Below are 24,119 nucleotides of genomic sequence, written 5' to 3' on the forward strand. Positions count from 1 at the left end.
AGGGAGTCTTCTCTTCTCATGAATTGGCCAAAGTATTGGAGTCTCAGCTCCAGTATATAATAGCAATATATAATAGCAAGATTTATTAACATGTTGTGTCAAGAGGAGAGCAAATGATTGAGTGCCTTTTTAAAGCAGCAAAACAGAAGCTTCCCTTCTTCCTCCATGCTGCCATGCCACCTTGGCCATTGGGACCAAGCCAAGGTCCTTCCACAGAGCATCCAACAGGCCTTCTGGGTGGTTCCCTGAACCTGCTATATTTCTAAGAGGCACCTGAGAACCAGTTTATAGAAGCTGCCCTGCCAAGCTGAAGGGTGTACACTGGTTGGAGTAATGTTATTGCAAGGAAGCATCTTCTTGCCTTCACTTTGATTGTGACTTTCAACCACTAAAATAGTTGTTCTGTTCAAATGTTTATTTAACATTTAACATTGATTTTTGCAGGTCGAACTCTGCTGGAAAAGCTATCCAGCCAGCAGGACAATGCACCTCAAGAAGAAGCAGAGAAGCTTTGCTCTTGGATCATTGCAATGGGTCTTCTGCTCCCCTTCAGTGATTGCTTCAGAGAGCCATGTAGCCAGAACACACAACAAAGTGCACCAACTTTTGATGTAAGTCACATTCTTGGGAGTATCTATCAGAGACTTTAGTGATAGTTCACACATTAATATTCATAGTGACTTGACCCTCTGTGGCAGGATTGGGTGTGGCCCATTTCCCCTTGTGGCACCCTGCCTCTGGAACTCGCACTCCAAGGAAGCACAAGAAGAAAAGTAGTATATAAATGCTTAAAATAAATAGCGGAGCAAACTAAATCCCTGATCTGCCTTGCTGGAAGAGACCTGGATGAGTTGGATATGTTGCTCAACCTAGCCCTGCTAGGCTTTGTTGGTCTCCAGTGACAGGGAAAGTCCATGGCTGATGGGGGAGAGACCTTCCTCCAAGCAGACCCCAATGTGCTTCTCCCAATGTTCCTGCACAAATAGTAGTAGTCAGCAGAAACCTCCAAAATGGGACAAGAAGGGGGCTAGCATAGGGTTCACTGGATCCTGAGCTAATCCTGATGTCATCACATGGTGACATTGGGCCCAGTACAGGATTTGGTGGGTCAAATAGGCCATTTTTCTGCCTGGCCCATCATTTTCATTCTGGCCAGTGCAAGTGCATTCTGGGGGCAGTGGATGCAGCAGTGACTGTGCTCCATAAAACCCCACCACTGTCAGCCATTTGGCGTGAATTACAGTCTTAATATGTCAATGTAAGCCATTACAGATCCAGCTGGAGAGAGCCCCTAGTAGCAGAGTTTAAACTCATGAAAGACAAGCAGCAGTATAAAATGGGAATATAAGCTGTTAAACCTTTTCATAACTTGTTTAGTTTGCATACAGCATCCCCCCCCCATTTTCTACCCCTCATTCAATGAACAGGCCACACACTGTAAGTAAATTTAAAGTTCTTTACTTACAGATTCAAAGGTCTTGTCCCTACATTTATCCAAGCAGCAGCAAGAACACAGGCAGAATACTTTTGGGTAGAAAGTACAGAAAGATAGCTTCAAACATGTGCTCTAAGTTTGGAGCTTGCTTAGACATGTCCTCCCTAGGCGTGGAGAGAGAGGGGGCAGAAAGAAAAGGCTTCGCTTCCTCTCTTATCAGAGAAGTGGGAGTGTGACCTGTGTTTGCTCAAATATGTATATTGACCCTTACATATGTCTACAACACTCCTGTGTAGAATATATAAATTGTGTTTGAATACAAATCCCAACACTTTCAGGCTTTTGTGTATTATGTGAGGTTAGAAAAATATTTTCCAAGTATAAGCCTAAAGGTAGCAAGAGACCCTCTGCAGTTGCTCCAACTGGGGCGATCAACTCTATTAATTGGGGCAGACTGTGGGAGAAATTTTGAAGCAAGGTTGCATTCTGGCTCCCACTCTTTTTAGCTTTTATATTAATGATTTGGTGACATATTTAGGCAATGCAAATTCCCCCTCTCCAGTAATTAGGAACAGAAGGTCTTAATATTGTTGTAGGCAGATGATTTAGTACTCCTCTCTCATGATTGTGTCTCAAAAATCTCTTGGGGTTGTTCGCCACATACTGTATACGGAAAAACCTATCTATAAATTACTCCAAGAGATACCAAGATTGTGATTTTTGGCAAACACGTTCCTAGGTATAAATGATGCTTAGATTGGCAAGCATTCTCATTTAAATACCTGAGTGTACTCTCTCGTGAAACCCTCTCTTGGAAGTGTCATATGGAGGCATTGAAAGTCAAAGCACCCAAAACTTTAGGGGCACACTTGAAGTTCTATTACAATAAAGGAGGGCAGCTGATTGAACCTGCTCTAAATATATTTGGTAGTAAAGTGCTTTATCAAATGTTCCATGGTGTTGAAATCTGGGGCTCTGATTTGAACTCCATGAAAGTTTGGGAAACTGTGCAAAATATTTTTTCAGAAGCTATACTCTCTACCATCAGGAATATAAGCAGCTCTTCATACAGAATCCAGCTGGTCAACAGTTAAGGCAAGAGCGGACTGTGCTCAGTTAGAATATATTTTTAAAAATTGCTGCTATGCCTATTGAGCATTTTCCTGAGCTATGCTACATGGAATTGGGTGATAACCAACTCTGGAAATCAGCTTGTCAATATGTTTTAGAGTATTATTATTTTCCAGAACTGAGCTCTGCTTTGACCTTGAATAAGTGTCAACTAAGGGATTGGATCTTCTGGATAGAACCCAGAAGGGACCAATACCTAATTAGAAACACCACATTTCCCCCTTGTTATCCATTCTTGAGAACAGAGCATCTCACCAGATTCCTTAAGAAATGCCTTTATTGAGCTGTGTTTCCAAGTGATGCCCACTGCCGTCTTGGAATGCTGCTACAACAAGGTCCCATACACAAACAGACTTTGTTTTTGTGATCAACCCCAGGTGGAAGACATCACTCATTATCTCTTAAAAGATAAAGGTAAAGGTACCCCTGACTGTTAGGTCCAGTCGTGGACGACTCTGGGGTTGTGTGCTCATTTCGCTCTATAGGCCGAGGGAGCCGCCGTTTGTCTGCAAACAGCTTCCGGGTCATGTGGCCAGCATGACTTTAAGCCGCTTCTGGCGAACCAGAGCAGCGCATGGAAACGCCGTTTACCTTCCCACCGGAGCGGTACCTATTTATCTACTTGCACTCGATGTGCTTTCGAACTGCTAGGTGGGCAGGAGCTGGGACCGAACAACCGGAGCTCACCCTGTTGCGGGGGTTCGAACTGCCGACCTTCTGATTGGCAAGCCCTAGGCTCTGTGGTTTAGACCACAGCGCCACCTGCATCCCACCATTATCTCTTAGCCTCCCTCTTATACAGAGATCCAAGAGATCGATTTCTGAAGCCTTTTTTCACATGAGCAAGCAGACACGCCCTGGCAGAAATGGTTTGGCTTCTTTTGAGTGGCACTAATAACTTTGTAACACAGAGAGTGGCCCTCTATGCACTAGCGGGGGGTGAGGGGTGGGTCAGAAAAACGGAGTTAGGTAAAATCACTATAAATTTTGATTTTAGAAATTTAATCTCAAATCAAGCTCGTTTTGAGTTTGTTGGTGTCTCTGTAACTTCCCTCTCTTACATCATGGATGTTGCCAAATTGGATTTTAAAAAGGTAAAATAATATTAGAATTGGAGCTGGCCGAGATGCATAAGGGAAACTGTTTTAATGATCAATAACTTGGCAAAGTCTTTTTTATATTATGGATTTTTATATCAAGGATGCATGTTCTGTATTATTTATTAATACTATTGCCTAATACAGGTTTGTCATGGCTGTTGGCTAGAACAGTAATCTTATGAACTTGTAATTTAGGTAATGAGCCCTGTCTTCTTGACTAAGGAAATTAAGGACTCCTGTATGAAAAGGGGGCCTTACACATTGGTTGTGTTATGACTGTCTTTGAAAGTCCCATCTAATACATAGGAGGAGGAACAGACCAGCCTAGCCATCTTCAGTTGCTCTATTTGATCCTATCCTGCACGACAAAGCTTTCACCATACCTTAAGGGTAAAAGACTGTATGCTTATTGGGAGGGCTGGGGAGAGGCAAGAAGGTTTCAACAAGATCAGTGCAGTGCAAACACACTAGCAGAGCCAGTCCAAAATACAGTTCCAGTTCCAGGAATTGGCTAGATTGGTAAAGGAATAGTTTTATATACGTTGTATATGAAATATAACACTGTGACACCAAATGGCGCTGTGGAGTCCCGTCTTTCTATACCTGATTTCCCTTTATGAGTTTGCAACGTGTTTAACTGAATAGCTTCTTTGACGTGTCTTGATCCAGCCACAGATACAGATAAAGAAATGCTTATGGGCTTTCTGCTAGTTGGACAACCCTGCTTTTAAGTATAACATGTTCTAGATCAGGCATCCCCAAACTCAGCCCTCCAGATGTTTTGGGACTACAATTCCTATCGTCCCTGACCACTGGTCCTGTTAGCTAGGGATGATGAGACTTGTAGTCCCAAAACAGCTGGGGGGCCGAGTTGGGGGATTCCTGTTCTAGATGATCCACTTGGTCCTCTATGATACTGTGATTGTTGAACATCTAAGAATTTGAAGATCCAAATGTATCTTTATTCTGCAGTGCTCAACACTTTTACTTTGAGAACACTGACTTTGCAGATTTATACTGCTGGTTTCTTTATTCAGTTTGGTGTGTGCTTCTTAATGTAATTATATTTTTGTGTTCTGGATGCTCTGAAATGATATATTCATAGATGATAGTATGACAGCTGGTTGCTTCTTGATCTTTTCAAAGGTATGGATGGAATTCAGTGTTGTACTCTTCTGATCCTTTCATCAATGTTTTTGCTTGTCAGGTGAAACAGTCCTCTTTCCTCCTCCGTGTGTGCTGTTCGAAGGGTTCTCCCAATGCCCCCGGGACCAATAGCAAGAGCACAGGTGATTCATAGGAAGGAGGAGAGAGAGGAAAGCCACACTACACAAGCTGAAGTCCTTGTGTATGACTTTTGCCGATGGGATTTAATAGTTCAATCCCACCCCACATTTTATCTTATGGCACATTCCTCTTCCTTTTAAGGTGAGATATATATAATCTATGAAAACTGGTAGGAATTTTTAGATGGAACTGCATAATGAGGCTTTCCAGTCAGGAGTGCCGACTTAGCCCCATGACCATGAGTGCCATGCAATGTGCATTGCCTTGGCACCAAAAATTGTAGGTGCCCAGCCCCTTCATGGGGAATTTTGTGGGTGCTCGGGCACCCAGGGCCCCAGAGAGTTGGCACCCTGTTTCCAGTTGCCTTGCTGTTGCTACTCCTGCTGATCTAGATGTTGCTGTTTGTTTTTGATGATCAGTGTTTGTCCTTTCTTGCCACAGAGTTGCCTTGCAAACAATGGATTTTTTCAAGCATTTAAAATCATAATGTTTTCTCCACCCACCCAGAGCTCCCAGGACAGGAAAACATCTGACTCCAAACTGAAAATGGCATTGCTGAGTATGCTCATGAATGCAGTTTTCAGCTAAAAGCCGTACTTGTGCATGTCTGTAGATATTAGAAGGATTCTTATCTTTCCATTTTGCAGCAACATTGAACTTCGTTATTATTAAAAGTTGTGGAATTCACTCCCTTAAGTGCCCTCTCCCAATATAATTGTATCTTAGAAACTTCTACTTACAATTAATATAGGCATCTACCACTTTTGCAGTAATACTGGTTCATAAATGAAATTTGTTGAGGTGTTAGATATCATCTTAAAAACAAACTCCTCAATATTCAATGATGTGGATTTGGCAGGTGTCGAATACCCTACTATTTCAGGCTGTAGATCTCTATTTCATATTTTGAAATAAAATGGATTATTTCCCCAAGGGTAAGAACCACAGAGTTTATATACCATAGAAATAGCACGTCAGCAATTATTACATCCCAAGTATACATGGGGCTGGTTCATCCCATTAAGAAGAAACAAAGCTGCTTCATATTATTATCCAGTATTCTTGATATTTTAGGTAGGCCAGGCCTTGGAAATTTAAATTAGCAGATTATTTGTCACTTCATTGACAGGCAAAGGATAAGATGGCACACCATCCCACTGTATATACTGAAACTGTCCGGACTAACAGTTCATACCTTCCAAGTGCCCCATTTTAAGCGAGACAGCCATGATTTCTTTGAAGGCGCCCTGGGCTTTACCTTCATCCCAGGATGCCTGCTGGATTTCATGCAGCCTGTGGATGAGGGCTGTGGAGGCATGAGAGTTCCTTCCCTTCCCCACCAACATGGTGCCCTTCTTCTATAATTCAACTCCCATCATCCCATGTGAAATGGAGGGGCCTCAGCCACAATTGGCCTGACGCGGCTTATGTGTGCAAGAGGGGGGCCTTGCTGTTGGCACTGAGATGCCCACACAGGATGTCCCTGTGCGGCTGCCATAGCGTGTATGCTCAAAGGAGACATCAGGTTGCCATGGCAGCAGTGACAGTTTTTCTCCAGCTCCGCTACATGCCTCTGAGGGGCAGTTTGAGAGTTGGTGTCCTAACTGACCCTAGCACCACTGCAGCCCATTGAGGACAAGTTGTACCTGGAGAGCAAGTTTGTCACAGACCAGAACTGAGTTGTGAGTAAGGGAAGGGGAGCTGCTTGTGGGGTGAACGCACACAGTGTTCAACAATATTTTGAAACATTTTGTCATGCAATGTGTACAATTAACATGGGATGCACTCGCTGCTACAGGATGGCAGTGGTGGTCATAGGCAATAGGAATAGATACACTTATGGAGGAAAAGAAGCGTATAAATAATTGAGTCATGATGCAGAGGCAAAACCTCAAGTTCACAGGCAGTCTACCTCTTAATGTCAGGTGCTGTGGGGGAAATAGCAGAGGAATGTGGGCATGCCCTGCTTGTTGGGCTTCCAAAGAAGAAGCATTTCAGCAGGAAAAAGGATTCTAGATTAGGTGGAACCAACTTGCACTGATCTATCAGAAGACTATGAATTCATGTGTCATGGGGAGGGAAGCAGACTTAATATTGTGATCTGCAAAAATATTTTTTTTCTGGGGGGGGGGGGTAGCAAGCCAAAAGGGCTCAGCCCCTAGGAGATGGCGTCCCTGGTGGAATGCCCTCTAGAGTGAGGTGTGTCTGTCAGGAGTAATCTAAAAGCATGCCTGTTTATCTGGGCTTTTGTGAAAAGAACTGTTCTTGGCAACTTTGCGATAACTGCTTAAGATAACGGTTTTAACGGTTTTTGCACTTTTAAAAAATGTTTTATCATTGCTACCCTGGGCTCCTCAGGAGGAAGGGTAGGATATAAATTGAAGTAGTAGCAGAAGTAGTGTCTGCTACCTGATGTGGTTGCCTTACTCTGACTAATCACAGGAGTGGGCCTGATGTATCGCCTTTTCTTCTGAATTCAGTGTTTTCTAAAATGGTTTAACAGAAGTATAGTGTCCAGATCAATTTAAGAAGGATGTTGACAAGCTGGAACATGTGCAGGGGAGGGCAACCAAGATGATCACGGGTCTGGAAAGTAAGCCTTACGAGGAACAGTTGAAGGAGCTGGGTGTGTTTAGCCTGGACAAGAGGGGACTGAGAGGAGATAGGATAGCCATCTTCAAATATCTTAAGGGCTGTCACATGAAAGAGGGAGCACACTTGTTTTCTCCTGCTCTGGAGGGTAGGACTCGAACCAATGGCTTCAAGTTGCAAGAAAGGAGATTCCGACTAAACATTTGGAAAAACTTTCTGACAGTAAGAACTGTTCAGGAGTGTAACAGACTCCCACGAGAGGTGGTGGACTCTCCTTCCTTGGAGGTTTTTAAACAGAGGTTGGATGGCCATCTGTCATGGATGCTTTAGCTAAGATTCTGGCATTGCAGCGGGTTGGACTAGATGACCCTTGAGGTCCCTTCCAACTCTAAGATTCTATGATTCTATGAAATATATGTTGAAGTAGTGCAGCTGCTCCCCCTGCAGTAGTTTTGCTGAAGAATAATCAAAATAGAGCTAATGTACGCAGTAATTTTTGGCATAATTTTTAGTTGATTAGAAGAAATCAAACTTGAAGCATTAATAGCAATCTCTCCTCCTTATATCCTGTAATTTATGTTCAGTGTAGCCTCTGTGTAGTTTTCTGTTTTCCCCAGCTAATTCAGTACTGCTGACTAAGGCTCCTTCTAACATCCTTATAACCAGTTTGGGCAGGTCTGTGTGAATTGATCTCAGTGCTATTTCTATCGCATGTTAACCCTTTCAGGGCAGACTGCTTTACCTTTGGGTCTTTCTTCCCAAACCTGTGCATGGCGTTGTGAAGAGGCACCGGCATTGCATTGAGTTGCAATGACTTTGCTCCTTATATGCACTGTAAGACTTCAATAGCTACTCATTTATTCATGAGATGAGTCTGTCTACGTCAGTAAAGATACAAACAAGATAATGACACTCCCTGAATTCAGCTTGGAGGTCATGTACACTTGTTCCTGGCAGTAAGTACCATGTGAGCTTAACTGTTAACAATGCAGCAACTGAATTTTTATCGATGGCTAGGTGAGAAGCAACTATTTTGTAAGCTGGCATGGAAATATATTTGATGGATAACTGAGGCTGTTTGATTAGATGTAATGAAAAGAAATATGGTACCATTCATGATTCAGATCTGGAACGGTACCTTCGGCTTATGCAGGCAAGTAGCTTGCCTCACCCATGTAGGATACCTCTGCAGTTTTAAAGAGCCAGCCAGAATTGCTGTGTAAGAGTATATGTACGCATGCATCCTTATTTTGTTGATAGCTATATATGTATATCAGGCAGATAGGTTGCAAAGCTACCATTCCTTTTTTTAAAAAATCATCTGGTTTGTTTCATTAGTGGGCAGATTATTAACTGGGGAAAACTGGGCACTTCTTACATATCCAATAATTTGTCATCCTGGACTGCAAAAGACATATGCTGAGTAAAATTTGTATTTAGCAAATGAGATGAAAGCACAGTGGGGCCAACAATATAGAAAACTTTACTGCCTTGTGCACTTTTCAAACAAGCTGGTTTGCCATAAGAATTCTTATTGTTAATATTGCAGTCAGTACTGTTATGCTAAAATTTGGTGTCTTTATTTATTCTCAGCCTTCCATAGCCATGCATACTGTTTTGTTTTAGAAAGTTTAGTGTGTGGTGTAAAAATATGTAAACCTGTAGTCTGTAGATATATATGTGCAAATGCTCCTCTTCATTTTAGAGCGCAAGGAGATTAGAGATGGTAGACTCGTTGAACCTCTAAAACCAGGTTTATAAAATCCCCCAATTTAAGTTTAGCTAGACCTTGCTTGAATTTCATTCACTCTTCATTTACAATTGAACATATAATTTTTTGCCTTGATGTAATGTAAGAGGGTTTTCTCTGAAAACTGAATGCTATTATTTTGTGACTGAGGATACTGTAGGTGTCGAAAATGCACTGTTATTCAATAGTTTGCTTCATTTATCCCTGTATCATTTCGCTAACAATATAACTCAACATTGCTAAATGCAGCCATCTGCATTAAATCCCACTGCACTTTAGAACACTAGAGACAAAATTGTCTAAAGCAGCATTCCACCCCTTCCCCTGTTGATAGTGCTAATAACACTAGAGTTAAACGTTTTCCTTTTAATAACCCTAGGAGGCAAATCACCATTACTCTTATTTTATCCAAGGGCAAACTGAAGCTGAGATAGTGAAAGGCACAGGGCTAACCTGGTTGCCCAAGTTGACATTTAATTCAGCTATATACCCATCATGGAGGGACGTGGGTGGCGCTGTGGATTAAACCACAGAGCCTAGGACTTGCCGATCAGAAGGTCAGCGGTTCGAATCCCCGCGACGGGGTGAGCTCCCGTTGCTCGGTCCCTGCTCCTGCCAACCTAGCAGTTTGAAAGCACATCAAAGTGCAAGTAGATAAATAGGTACCGCTCTAGCGGGAAGGTAAACGACGTTTACGTGCACTGCTCTGGTTCGCCAGAAGCGGCTTAGTCGTGCTGGCCACATGACCCAGAAGCTGTCTGCAGACAAACGCTGGCTCCCTCGGCCAATAAAGCGAGATGAGCACCGCAACCCCAGAGTCTGTCACGACTGGACCTAATGGTCAGGGGTCCCTTTACCCATCATGGTATGCTGTCATTAAATGTTTCTAATTTTCAGTTGGTTATAAGTCAAGCTGTCTGTCCCTGTCTTTTTAATTTCCATACACAAAGGGTCACCACCCCCAACTTGCTTGACCACCATTACAAATAAATTATGGTAGTTACTGGTTTTGGCAATGCCAGTTATTTGATATGGGGCATTAAGTAAAGCTTGTGTGTTCTGTCTTACTCATGAGGAAGTGCCATAGCTCAGTGGTAGAGTATCTGCTTTGCATGCAGAAAGTCTCAGGTTCAATCTCCAGCATCTCCAGTACTCTCTCTGAAACACTGGAGACCCAATGTCAGTCAGAGTATGTAGTATTGAGATAGACATGTCATTGGTCTGACTTAAGGACTCAGCTACATTGGTAAAGAAAAAACGCTTTATATGTGTTATAATGCTCTAACACCATATGGTGCTGTGGAGTCCCGTGTTTCGCCAATGGGATTTCCCTTTTTGAAGTTTGCAACCCGTTTAACTGAATCGCTTTTTTGATGGGTCTAGTTCCAGCCTTAGTTTAATGAAGCTTCCTTGATTCATATGGTTTTTCCTTTCAAAACGTGTATTTCGCCCTGTCATCTGTTCATCAATCATAATAGCATGCAGAAACATTTATAATACGATTTTTGGTGTAACTGTGATGTTTGTCTTATTTTTTAGTTGTTTTGTTAATAGTGTTACATAGATGGTAATTGTTTTATTTGGGATTTGGGATTTTTCCCACCCAGAAAAAAATCTCTTATTGGGTCAAAGGCCAAATTATTGCTAAATTATTGCTGAGATTTCAGGGTGCACTGCCTCTATCTTTTTCTTTTAAACATCAATAAATAACCTCTTTATTACACAGCACATCCTTGTACCACAGGCTCACAAAATGTTTTCATTCCTTTAAGGGGTCTGTTTTGGAATGCATTTTAGGATTATCTGGAGATACCTAGTTCAGAAGTATTGCCCTGAAATATTTGTACTTGGACAAATATAGCTATGGGTTTTCTATTGCTTCTAACTCTGAACCAAGAATTTCAGGTATACCTTTAAAAAACCCCAATAACTGAAAATTTCATGAGATCAAAGAAAGTACTGATGTAGCACTGGGTAACTAAGTAGGCATTGGAGGCAATATCTTTGGAACTTGAAGAGATGTAATATTTATTTTTATTTTGTAAATAATTACAGCAAGATCAGCTTTATACTTGGGCTGCAGTCAACCAACCCACACACTCATCAGATTACATTGAAGGAAGATTTCCAAGGAGAATTCCATCAGTGTGGCCCCCTCCAAAGCCTCCAGATGAAGGACAGAGAGTGAAACATGCAGAAACAGGTAAGGCCTGAAAGTGCAAATAGAATGTATTACTTAACTTGGAATCATTGGTTTAGATCCAGAAACATGGTAGCTGTAAAAATTTAGTAGTGGTGCTTTTCCCTGTGCAAGAGCTAACAAAACGCCTTACGGTAGCACACGTTTTGAAGAGACCACACAAGATTTTATGCACTCATGTGAATTTCAGTTTTGTTTAGTTTTCCATGCAAGGATCTTGTACCAAGTCAGAAAAAGCCCTTCTGTGCACAGAAGAGGACTTCCATTCATGGAAGCCTTGCACCTTCATATCCAATCTAATTAATAAATAAATAAATAAATAAATAAATAAATAAATAAATGATTTTTTTTAAAATTTTAAAGCTGAGTTTTATTCTGTGACAGGAATGTACATTCAGAAAAGATTTTGATGAAATGATGAAAAATGGCATTTTGTTTTATCGAACTACAGGTCTGTAACATGAGATGACATGAGCCACTGTGACTCTCTAGTAGTTTCTCCCTTCTCAAAGTCTCAGCATGAGTTTAGTCTTAAAACTCTCCAAAACCCAAATTTTCACTCAATAAGTACGCCTGTATCTGGGGAAGAAGACGGGAAGAAGAAGGTTCAGTATTCAAGTTAGAAAAAAAGGAGATTCCAACTAAACATCAAGAAGAACTTTCTGAGAGTAAGAGCTGTTCAACAGCGGAACAGACTCCCACAGGAGGTGGTGGGCTCTCCTTCCTTGGAGGGTTTTAAGCAGCAGTTGGATGGCCATCTGTCATGTATGATCTAGTTGAGATTCCTTCTTGCAGGCAGTTAGACTAGATGACTGTCAGAGTCCCTTCTGACTATGATTCAGCAGCTTCTCTTGGTATCAGTTAACAATTTTTCATTAGAGATTTTGTTTCATATATTTCTAGCCCATATTTTATTCAATGTATTTCTAGTCCAAATTCTCAAGGTGGCTAGCAAACATTGAAAGCCGCAAAAAGGGGGAAATCCAGTATATCTTTTTACAAATAACATCAAAAATTATTTCCAATTCTTACATTTGAAGCTCCAAAAGAATAGATGATTTCTCAGTGTCCATGGGATTTATTCTGCTTTCTGAACACCAGGCAGGAGGTGCATAATCATTCTGTCATCTACTTTAGCATTGTGAATTATCAATGACAACAAATGACAGGGCTTCATCTCAGGTAGCAGCTACCAACCATCTAGTAGATGAGATTGCCACTGCAGCTGCTGCCTCCTCCTTTATTTTTGTCTCCATGTCAATATGGAGCAGAACCAGTAAGCAAGCAAGGTGTCATAGTACATGATGTGCATGGGCAGGCAGGGATATCTAATGGCTGTCTAGGCAAAATGCTTACCTTCCCATCCCAACATTTCCCAAGTGGCAGTGCACCAATGTGAATGCATTGAAGTATGAGTTCCAAATATAATATGGAAAAAGTAAAGCTGTTTTCAAACAGTTCTTAGAGAAAGGTTGTATCTGAATTAAGGGTACGCCTATTGTTGATCATGCCACTCCACAATTAGCACTGAATGGAATGTTCTTTCCCTTTTTTTAATAAATATTTTAATTGATTTTCCAATATCATTCCAATAACAGCTTCATTATAACAATGCCAATTTTATCCAATTAATACAATTATTAAAACCAATTATTTATATACCAAATTATACAATTTAGTTAAAGTGGCCTCCTCATGTGCTAGATTTGATGGCTTCTTCTTTGTTTGGTTTTTGTTTTCTGCATTCCAAAATCTTAATAATTTCAATTATCACACTGAATGGGATTTTCTAACTGGATCCCTGGATTCAAACCCTAAAAGCTATCCAATGATGCCATATATGTTGCATATACTTATGTACAATTTCCCCACAAGGCTATGAGCAGAAATGATATTAAATCAGCAGCCTGTGTGATGTCATGTTTTGATTTTTAGCAGGTCACCCAAATAGTTGGGCTCTTGATTGTACTGCACATTTAAAATACAGATGAAACAATTTGGTATTGGCTTTTATTGTCCAAACTGATGTGAGTTAATGTAATTTTGTGAACTTTTTTTACATGCATGCTAATAGAAGATGAACAGGGTAAGTAATGGGCTATATAATGAATTTATGTAATGAATTTAACAGGAAAGTTATACTGTATGTAAATGAGAATAAATTATATATGTTAACAAGTCAGATAATCGTTGTAACCTATTCAAAAATATCAGTCCTGGGGGTGGAATCCAGCTGGTGTTGCTCTGCTAGCAGAGGGCATTTCTCATTAGAACAAGAAAGGAGGCAATTTCTCTCCCAAACAGCCCCCTTCAGATCTGCTCAAAACTTATATTGGGAGAGATGGAAGGATGCAGTAAAAAATGCCTCCCTTCGTTTTCTGCTAATGGATGCTTTCCATCATCAGAGCAAAACCAGCTGGATTCTACCCAGAAATGCTAATGGAAAATTAAACATCTTAATGCAAAATATTACTATACGGAGGTTTCTTACTTCCTTGTTCTACTGTTTCCTAAGTTGTTGTTCCACTACTTATTTTTCAAGGCATGTTTCTAAAGTGTATACAAGGGTACATTTGTATGTACATTTTGCCACTGGGATTATATCTTAAGCTTATAAGGTTTCCATTTCAGCAGTAGTAATTTGATTTTGCATCAGTAAAAATACTTTAATTGCAAGCATGTATGTGCAAGTGCATTACAGGAGAGAAGCTGATGCTCAAGTTTAGATGATGCGCATGCTTGCGATAGAAACTTCTGTCAGCTCTGTGAGCTTTCACTTCACCCACCTCCAGCCATTGTCAGAGCTCTTGTGATGTCACAGATGACAGATGATTTTAGTAATAAGAGGTCCTATTAAAATCAATGGGACATATTTCTAAGTAATGCAATCTGATCATGGTATAAAATTATACTAAGCAGGAGAGATTTCAAGCATCTTTAATATAGCTGTATGCCTGCCTGTTGGCTGCTGTACCACAAATGCCAGTTGCATTCTGTATCCTGGGAAACCAATTAGTATTCACCCTTTCAACCAAAGCAGTGGCACTTTAAACAGCTTTTGAAAAAGTAAACTGGCCTGACCTATGTGAAACATAAAAATCAGAAAGTATAAGGCATGCAAAATACTATTTAATAATCCAATGTGAAAACATCTGCTTAGGTGAGGAAAAACAGATGGAAATAGGATAGCAAGATTTTACAAAGACTTAGGAGACACTGCTAACCTAAGAATCAACAATAAATAATAGAGAAACAAATGTACTCCTAAAGGTAAAGGTACCCCTGCCCGTACGGGCCAGTCTTGACAGACTCTAGGGTTGTGCCCATCTCACTCAAGAGGCTGGGGGCCAGCGCTGTCCGCAGACACTTCCGGGTCACGTGGCCAGCGTGACATCGCTGCTCTGGCGAGCCAGAGCCGCACACAGAAACGCTGTTTACCTTCCCGCTAGTAAGCGGTCCCTATTTATCTACTTGCACCCGGGAGTGCTTTCGAACTGCTAGGTTGGCAGGCGCTGGGACCGAGCAACGGGAGCGCACCCCGCTGCGGGGATTCGAACCGCCGACCTTTTGATCGGCAAGCCCTAGGCGCTGAGGCTTTTACCCACAGCGCCACCCACGTCCCAAAATGTACTCCTACTTATTGCCAAAATTCACATGGCCCAAGTGTTTGGTGTGGGGACACTATACTTGAGTCCAGAAGTCCTGGACTACAAGCCCATCAGTGGCAGTTGCTTTGGAAAAATGGAAGCAGATGGGGTATTTTTACCCAAGCATTTGAGGGATGAGTCTCTCCTGAATTACTGACATTGTCACTGTTTGCTGCAATGCATTGTTTTAGATGCAATAATGAATTTTGATTTAGATGTGGATTGTGTTTTTGCGTTGTCTTTATTTAGTAGTGGGATTAAAGTCTGATGATGATGATGATCAACTCTAGTTCTTCCATGGTGAAAATGTCACATATGAAACTGCCTTATTCTGAGTCAAACCACTGGTTTATCTAGCCCTGTGTGGGCACCAGCTCTTCAGGGCAACAGGCAGAGGTGTTTCACATGCAGCTGCTGGGTGACCCTGGGCTAGTCACATTTCTCTGAAGTCTCTCAGCCTCACTCACCTCACAGAGTGTTTGTTGTGGGGGAGGAAGGGAAAGGAGATTGTTAGCTGCTTTGAGACTCCTTAAGGGAAGTGAAAGGCGGGATATCAAGTCCAAACTACTACTACTACTACTACAACTACTCTTCTTCTTCTTCTTCTTCTTCTTCTTCTTCTTCTTCTTCTTCTTCTGTTCTGCTACCTGATTATTTTTTTTAAAAAAAAGTTGGCTCACACCCAAGATCTTCTTGCTGCATAGTATGTACTCTACCACTGGGGCATAGCCCCCTTCATTTGTGGCATATAGCTGTTATAAAATGTTCTACATAGCACCTTTGGCCACATGGAGAGATAGTCACCTGTAGTCTCTGTCGGAATTCAAACCAGCAGAGCCTCCAGCTCTTAGGAATTTGGCCACCCTCCAGGTGCCCGGCTTGAATCCTTGTTTACCTCCCCTGCCAGCGTCTGCCGGCAAGATCAAAGGAGGTCTCTTCGGCGATCCTTTTCAAACGTGAAAAGAACACACCACTCCTCCCCCTCCCATCTCCAGGGGGGGGAATGAGACAGACAGTAATATATTTACATGTCTTTATTCCTGTCTTTCAGCAGTACAGAGAAAGATGTCTGCACACTCTGATTCCCAACTGCAGAGAGAGAATAAACTCCACCCATGTACTTCCAGTACAGGGTCATGTGTCACTCTGAGCTAACATCCGGCGCTCAGAGCAGTGAATAGACTGTGCCTGGTTCCCACGGTACAATCCAATAACACCCACATCCTGTTTACCATTCCAGCCACCTGGTGCTTGCTTCTGCATTGCTCCTTTTTCGTAACATCCTCCCCCAAAAGAATCAATGTGTGTTGCAGCAAGCAAGGCATGATCCAGAGAAGAAAACAAACAGTTGTTATACACATAACACTCCCCTGTTGTTTCAGTTCCACCCTTGGAACTCCCCGCCACTGGTTTCCCCAGTGTACCTCTCTGGTTGTCTGGTTTCCAAGGAATGAGTGCATCTGCATTACCTTGGCTAGCAACTCTCTGTTGTGTCTTTGTCTCTGACTTAGACACAGCTCCAACCTGTCCTCGGTTGTTTACAACAGCAACACATGCAACAGCTAAGTTAGCAAACTCTTTTGAGTACCTGTTGGGTGGTTGACCCTTTGTAACTCTCTCAGACCTACGTATGAGGTGCTGATCTTCTCTGCTCACTGGTCCAGTCTCAGGACTCTTTGGAGAACTAGTTCCAATGGTAAACAGTGGTTCATCCTTCAGTTGTGAAGGCCTATCTATTGTGTGAGACTTCCTCTCAATGACTGTGACAACTGAGCTCTCCGAGCTATCAGTGTCATCACTTTCATTACAGCTGTAATCAGTAAAATCATCATCATCTGAATCGTCCTCAGTGGGAAATGTGTGTACTATCACTCTCTCCTGTTCAGGAGCACTCTCTAGAAATTTTGTGAGAATCACCTGACCAGATTCAGACAAAATTACTCTATAGAGACCCTTTTCATACCCCACAAAAATGCCTCTGGCATTCTTTACTCCACCTGGAGCTTCTGTTCTCACATGAGACCCAAAAACCTTGAAATGGGCAACAGAAGGTTTTCTGTGGAACAGTTTCTCAAAAGGAGAACCTCCCAACTCTTTTGAAACCTTTCTCATTTTCGTATAACAGAACGACATTAGAGACTCGGCCCAGTACTCATGTGGCAGATGTGAACTTAGCAATTGCGCTTCCATCCCCTTTTGCAATTCTCTGTTCACCCGTACACAAACACCCCTGTTCCACGCTTCCGCTGAAACAGCAATCTTGTGTCTTATCCCCTTCTTCTGCAGGAACCTTTGGAAATCCTGTAAAAGAAAAATCTGCTTCTCATCTGTGAATAGACAATCAATGTTAGCATCATGCATACTCTTAACTTTGTCACAAAACTCCTGAAACCTCTCCAAGGCTTCCTGTGGCTTTCTCAACACATAAACCCAGACATAGTTAGAGAAATGATCCACACACACAAGATAATATCTTGCATTGCCTCTAGATGGTTCTAGAGGACCAATCACATCAGCATACACCCGCTGAAATGCTCTGTTGACTCCGGTCACCTTCTTGCTCACACCTGCAAGAGAAACTAGGTTAGACACAGATGAATTACATTCCATGTAATCACTTTGTGCAAAAGTCAACAAATAAAGTCCATCCTTCTCCCTGGCTGAAAGAAATAACTCTCCATCTTTGTAGATCTTGCAGCTCTCAGCATCGTAGGACAGTTTCAGTCCTCTCTTTGCAATCTGCGAAACACTCAGCAGATTGAACTTCAATTCAGGAACCAAGTAAACATTGTTTATTGTCAAGTCCAGACTCTTAAGATAGACAGTCCCTTTTCCGGTCGCTTCCAGCTCCTGACCGTTGGCCTGTGTCACAGTGAAGCTTTGCTTCTTAAACGTTGAAAAGAGTCCTCTGTGTGGGGACATATGAACCGTGCATCCAGTGTCGATAACAAACGAGTTCCCAACGTCTGGCGTGGTTCCTGTCGCCATCAAAGCTTTTCCAGGTTTCACCGAAGTCTTGGTGTGACCTTTGCCTGACGCCTCAGGCTTTGCTGAGCGGCCCTTCGCTCCTTTAGGCTGACGTGGCTTCTTGCAGTTCCGCTGAAGATGCCCAGCCTGTCCACAATTGTAACATCGGACAGCGTTCAAAGCTAGAGCTTTCTCTCCAGTAGCTTCATCTGCGGGGGAATTAGAACTCCGTTCCTCCCTCCCCCTGTCCTTTTCTTCCAGTGCAGCAAGTCTGTCATGTTCATTCAATACGACGGCAGTCACCCTTTCCGCGGTCAAATCGTGAGCGGGGAGGGAACCAAGCTGACTGGCAACGGTTTTGTAAGTCCGATTTAAGCTGTTGATCATCATAAAGCAAAACACTTCCTCCTGCAGACGGAAATTGCGTTCCACCATCTGCTGGCGCAGATATTTCATCTCCGTCAGGTGCGCTTGAACATCTCCATCAGGCGCAAGCCTCAGATTGGTCAGCTTCTCAAAATACAGCAACGCTGAAGAACCAGCATCCCTCTGATGTGTTCTTCGCAGCATTTCCCAAATTTCCCGTGCATATTCCAAACCCTGAATATGCACCAATTGGTCATCTGACACACACAGAATTATAGCCGTTCTGGCTTTCAGATTCTGTGACTCCCAACCTCGGGTTGGTGCTGCTGGGATGGGGTTCTCAATCACGTCAAAGACCCTCTGATTCTGCAGCAGGGCCTTCATCTTTATAGACCAAGATGAATAATTGTCATTAGTGAGGGGAGGTGGATAGGGCAAACCTCCCGCCTTCTTGGAATCCATGCTGAATCCAAGGGTCAGTTTTCTCAAGCCAGCTTTCACTTTCACGCCAGTATACTCCAAAAGTCTTTGTTTACTGCTTCACTGGCAGGCAAACCTTTGGGCTGTTTTTTTCAAAACCCTTGCACAGCTGCGCAGATACACTTTCGATTTCCCAGGCTCTTTTTAGGCCACTCAGTAACTTAACAAGTGCTGGCAGACGTTGCCTAGCAACCTGCTCAGGACGGGATCCCTTATCTAACCACAGGAATTCCTGGTATGCAAGCCTGCTCTTTCAGAGCTTGTTTTTCAAACGCAGACCTCAAAGGAGGTCTCTTCGGCGATCCTTTTCAGACGTGAAAAGAACACACCACTCCTCCCCCTCCCATCTCCAGGGGGGGGAATGAGACAGACAGTAATATATTTACATGTCTTTATTCCTGTCTTTCAGCAGTACAGAGAAAGATGTCTGCACACTCTGATTCCCAACTGCAGAGAGAGAATAAACTCCACCCATGTACTTCCAGTACAGGGTCATGTGTCACTCTGAGCTAACATCCGGCGCTCAGAGCAGTGAATAGACTGTGCCTGGTTCCCACGGTACAATCCAATAACACCCACATCCTGTTTACCATTCCAGCCACCTGGTGCTTGCTTCTGCATTGCTCCTTTTTCGTAACAGTCTCCAGTTATGTTGTCTAATACCTGCAGTTCCAATCAGGACAGCAGGGTAGTCTGGTACTACTTGACTCACCAGACAAAAGACCACAGGTGTCAAGCTGGCCACACAGTGCTGCCATGCAAAGGTTTTAAACAAACCACCACTTGTTACATTGCTGTGCCCTTCCACCCAGAGACAGATACAAATGGAGGAATACACTCCTCAAACAATAAGATTGTATGGTTCTGATATACAATTTCTACTTTAAACTGCAGTTGGATAAAATCTGGATTTTCAGATAGTTTTCAAGTTTGTTTGTTTGTTTGTTGTTGCTCAAGATGCATATTACTGATACTGTAGTAGAAATAGTAATAGTAACAACAACAACAACAACAACAACAACAACAACAACAACAACACAATTTGTTTACCACCCTTCATCTGAAGATCCCAGGGCAGTTCACAACAGAGAGCCACATTTTAGTCATTTCCCCCCAAAAAAGATTGCCCAGGATTTTAACTGATTTTATATCTACTGCTTTTTGTATTTTTACTGTTGCTACGATAATTGCTTTTGTTTTTGATGTTTTTCATCTGTTTTATATTTGTTTTGTGGTTCTCTTTTGTAGGCTATCTTGAAAATCCAGATAAAACTATATTTTTTTAAAAAACCCAGAAAAATACAAAATGAGAATACAAAATGCATAATAAAACAAAAACAATTTGATTTGATTTTGACTTGTTTCTAGGAGGTAATTTAATTATTGTTTGATTTTATAGTAATGTTATATATCTGATGCTAGCCGCCCTGATCCCCTGAGGGTGGGATATAAATAAACATTTTTTATTATTATTATTAACAAAGCAATTATGCCCTTACACAAAGACATTAAAAAAGCTATAGAATGTTAATCACCTGAATGACTGGTTGAAGAGATGGGGACTGACTGGTGCCTAAAGATAGGTAATGAAGGTACTAGGCAAGCCTCCCTGGGAAGAGCATTTCACAAGTTAGAGTATTGTTGCTTCTAACAGTGAAAGTAACTCTGAATATTTACTTTCCCATCTAGGAAGTGAAACTGCCACTGTGGCAAGAGAGACAGAACATACAGAAGATGTTCGACAGGTACAGGTAAGTTCTTGGTAGGAGAATAAACCTGTGGTTTGAACCTAATGACAAATAAGAGCATGCTATGAATTAATCTTAACTCTTGTCCAATTCACATATGTGCATCCTTCACAGATGAAAACTTTAGGTTATTGAGCCCTTGATGACTCTCAGCTGTATGTGTGAACTACTCAGTTAAAAATACGTACTGTATTTGAGGAGATGTGAAGTGATATGAAAATGGAGATGATCTGATACCCCAAAAAGTAGAATGTAAGACAGAAGTAGTACATTGCTCCTCTGTGCATTCTTTTCAAGGAATCTCAGTGGTGCTCAGAAAGTGATGCTTTTCTTGCATATTCTATATTGCCAGCAGTGCTGAGGAAAATATATAACATATCTCTGCCAATTCACTCTAGGACTCTTCGGCACCAAAACAAAAAAACTACAATGCCCATCCTAATCTGGTCATTCTTAAATGGATTTATGTGGTCATCTTATTGCAGGCTTTGAAATTACCCCCTGGCCCAGCAACTCCACAGTTTTCAGTCGCTGCAACAATAGGCTCTGATGGTACCTACTGGCAATCTGAAACATTTGCTAGTGATATTGCATGACATCATCCATCCCAACCCCAAGCGGGGTACATTTTTTCTCTCACTAGACGTGATCATCTTTCTCAAGCATGAAAGTGAGAAAGCGTTCTTTGTGCCATACACTTAGCTGCAAACTCTAAAAAGAGGCACCTGACTCTTCCTTCTTACTGCTCTTCCTTCAGGAACTGTTTTTGCTTAAGAGATTTCAGTAGGAGGTCATCTATGTGTGGGACAGGTACAGAGCCAGAATAGTCTCACTGGAGCCTCCCCTCGCCTGTCTAGCTCCATGGCGCAACTCCTAACCCAGGTAATATATAGACAGGTCACTAGCCTGCAGCCTCAGCCTTATACAGACATGCATACAATCTCAAAATGCACAGCTCACATCAGGCCCACACAGTGAGGGCGGAGCCGGACACATTTGCTCCAGGCCTCAGAGAGCTAAGCTGGTTGAGGAGGCCTACCAGACTCACACTGTCATGCCAAGACAGTGCCTCCCAGCTGACTAAATGGGCAAAATGCCTGTGCCTGTCCTTATGCACTGCAAGCCTTCAATAGTAAAATCGGGACTAATGAGTACTAACATGTAGTGTCAGATCAGAGTAGGCAGTGGTGTTGCGGTGGCATGTCTCATGGACAAGACTCCTGCCCTGGGTCTCAGATAAGCTCTGCATAGACCTGGCTCACATGCATACTGTTGTGACACTTATCAGCCAGCTGAAAAAGCTTGTGTCTTTATTTGTGTCTTGAAAGTACAAATAGTATGCATTCAAACTGTTAAGTGTGGCTTGCTGCTGCGATCCAATTTCTGTTTGTGTGTGCTCCCTGTACATGCAGTGAGGTATTTTCTGTGTATGGTCAGAGAGACATTCTGTACTGTCCTTTTCAGTTCAATCTGCTGTAAGTTATAGGAGAAGTTTGGTAATCAACAACAACAACAGTAATAATTTATTTGTACCCCACCCATCTGACTTGGTTGCCCCAGCCACTCTGGGCATCTTCCAACATATATAAGAACATTAAAAAGTATCTTGTTCCTACTGCTGTCCTATTATAGTACCAACATTGTACAATAACTTATTCAGGAGATAACATGCCTGCTTCTCCATTGTGCATTTAGAATTACCTAACTAGATGTGATGCTAAATGGGGCACATGGAGATCAAATTACGATACGATATCTTTATTGTCATTGTCCCTTGCAGAACAATGAAATCGAAAACTACATAAAACTACATTAAAACTACATAAAACTACCAGAAAACTACAGAAAACTACATAAAAGCTACATAAAACTGCTACAAAACTACATAAAACATTCAAACCCCCCTAAAAAACTCTAAAACCCCATTTTAAAAAACACTATACTACAGAGACCCCTTATGCTGCGTTTAGAACCAGAATTGCATTAGCGTAGAAACTGTTTTTCAGGCGGCTAGTCCTGGCCTTTATTGGAAGGGAGGGGAATTTATTGGAATTGGAAGGGAGGGGAATTTATTTAGGACCGCAGCATGTGAGGAAGGCTTTTAAACCATTTTCTCACCTGACACAGGCCCACCTGACACAGGCCCAATGAAAATTTCCCTGTAAGGGGGAGGTAGGGGAGAGCTCCCATAAGAAGCAAAGAAAGCTTTCTTTACAGGTGTTGCATGACACCCCAATCTCTGAGTGGTGTGAGATTCCAGGTGTTCCACACACATTAACCAGGGTTTGTGTTTCCCTTTGGAAATGAGGTCCAGCAGAGACTGTGGTGTCTTTATGATATGGGTCATTTACACATACAGTGGCAGACTGGATCCATTCTGGAGGTCCAGCCGAATCCCAAGGTTTTCGCAACTGGAGGACCGCTTCTGCGCACGGCAAAACCTGGAAAAATACTTCCGGGTTTGCTGCTTCCGCAACCCGAAGTTTATGTTACCTGAGGGTAACGTAATCCAAGGTGCTACTGTATATACAACCTGAGCCTATGATGGATGGGTTCACAGCATTGACACCCCAGGAGGGTCTTGTTTCTCCCATAGCTGCAGCCTTGGATGCAAACAGAAATCAACCATCTCTCCAGCTTTTCTGCCTTTAACAGCCTGCAACCTTTCCCCCCCTATGTTTTGCCCGCATAGCAAACTATAAATGTTTCAAACTCTGCCTTTGTCTTCTAACTAACTCTGAGTTGAGGGAGGGCCCCCTCCCATTTGCTGCCTGTCACAAAGCCCCTTCTCTTTGGCTTCCCTAATAGCGCATCATCTTCTGTCTGTTCTCCTAATGGTCCATCACCCCAGGCAATTTGCTTATCAGGAACCTGGCCTGGCTTATATTTTAACATTTGCAGAATCAAGGGGTTCAGTGTCTGGCACCCAGAAACTCATAACAGGGTGTGGTGTCTGAAACGCTTAATACAGTGCTACCTTGGGTTAGGAACTTAATTCATTCTGGAGGTCTATTCTTAACCTGAAACTGTTCTTAACCTGAGGTACCACTTTAGCTAATGGGGCCTCCCGCTGCCGCTGCACAATTTCTGTTCTCATCCTGAAGTAAAGTTCTTAACCCGAGGTACTATTTCTGGGTTAGCGGAGTCTGTAACCTGAAGCATCTGTAACCTGAAGCGTCTGTAACCCGAGGTACCACTGTACAGTGGAGTCTGGCACCCACAGACTGATAACACAGGGATAATAGCTGGGTGTGGTGGTTCATAATTACTGCGGGGGGGGGGAGAGAAAAGGTTCAGACCCCTCCCTGTGTAACTTGATCCTGATGGAAATCTGCCCCTCCCCTGCAGCAGTTCTTAATGATAAAAGAAGCAAATAAACAAATACAAGTTCAAGTGACACATTTAGCATCATATTT

At 42.3% G+C, this 24,119-nt stretch overlaps 1 protein-coding gene across 2 annotated transcripts in view; it reads left to right on the forward strand.

The window, feature by feature from the left end:
• FMN2 (formin 2) overlaps positions 1-24,119 on the forward strand; it is a 159,675-nt gene that overhangs the window by 17,932 nt on the left and 117,624 nt on the right. For both annotated transcript variants that reach the window (XM_053382624.1, XM_053382625.1), the window contains exons 2-4: positions 445-611; positions 11,351-11,498; positions 20,645-20,706. In XM_053382624.1, coding sequence (XP_053238599.1) covers positions 445-611; positions 11,351-11,498; positions 20,645-20,706 — 377 coding nt within the window. The remainder of the gene's footprint in view (positions 1-444; positions 612-11,350; positions 11,499-20,644; positions 20,707-24,119) is intronic.

The sequence above is a fragment of the Podarcis raffonei genome, chromosome 3, assembly GCF_027172205.1.
Source record: "Podarcis raffonei isolate rPodRaf1 chromosome 3, rPodRaf1.pri, whole genome shotgun sequence".
Taxonomy (NCBI): Eukaryota; Metazoa; Chordata; class Lepidosauria; order Squamata; family Lacertidae; genus Podarcis; species Podarcis raffonei.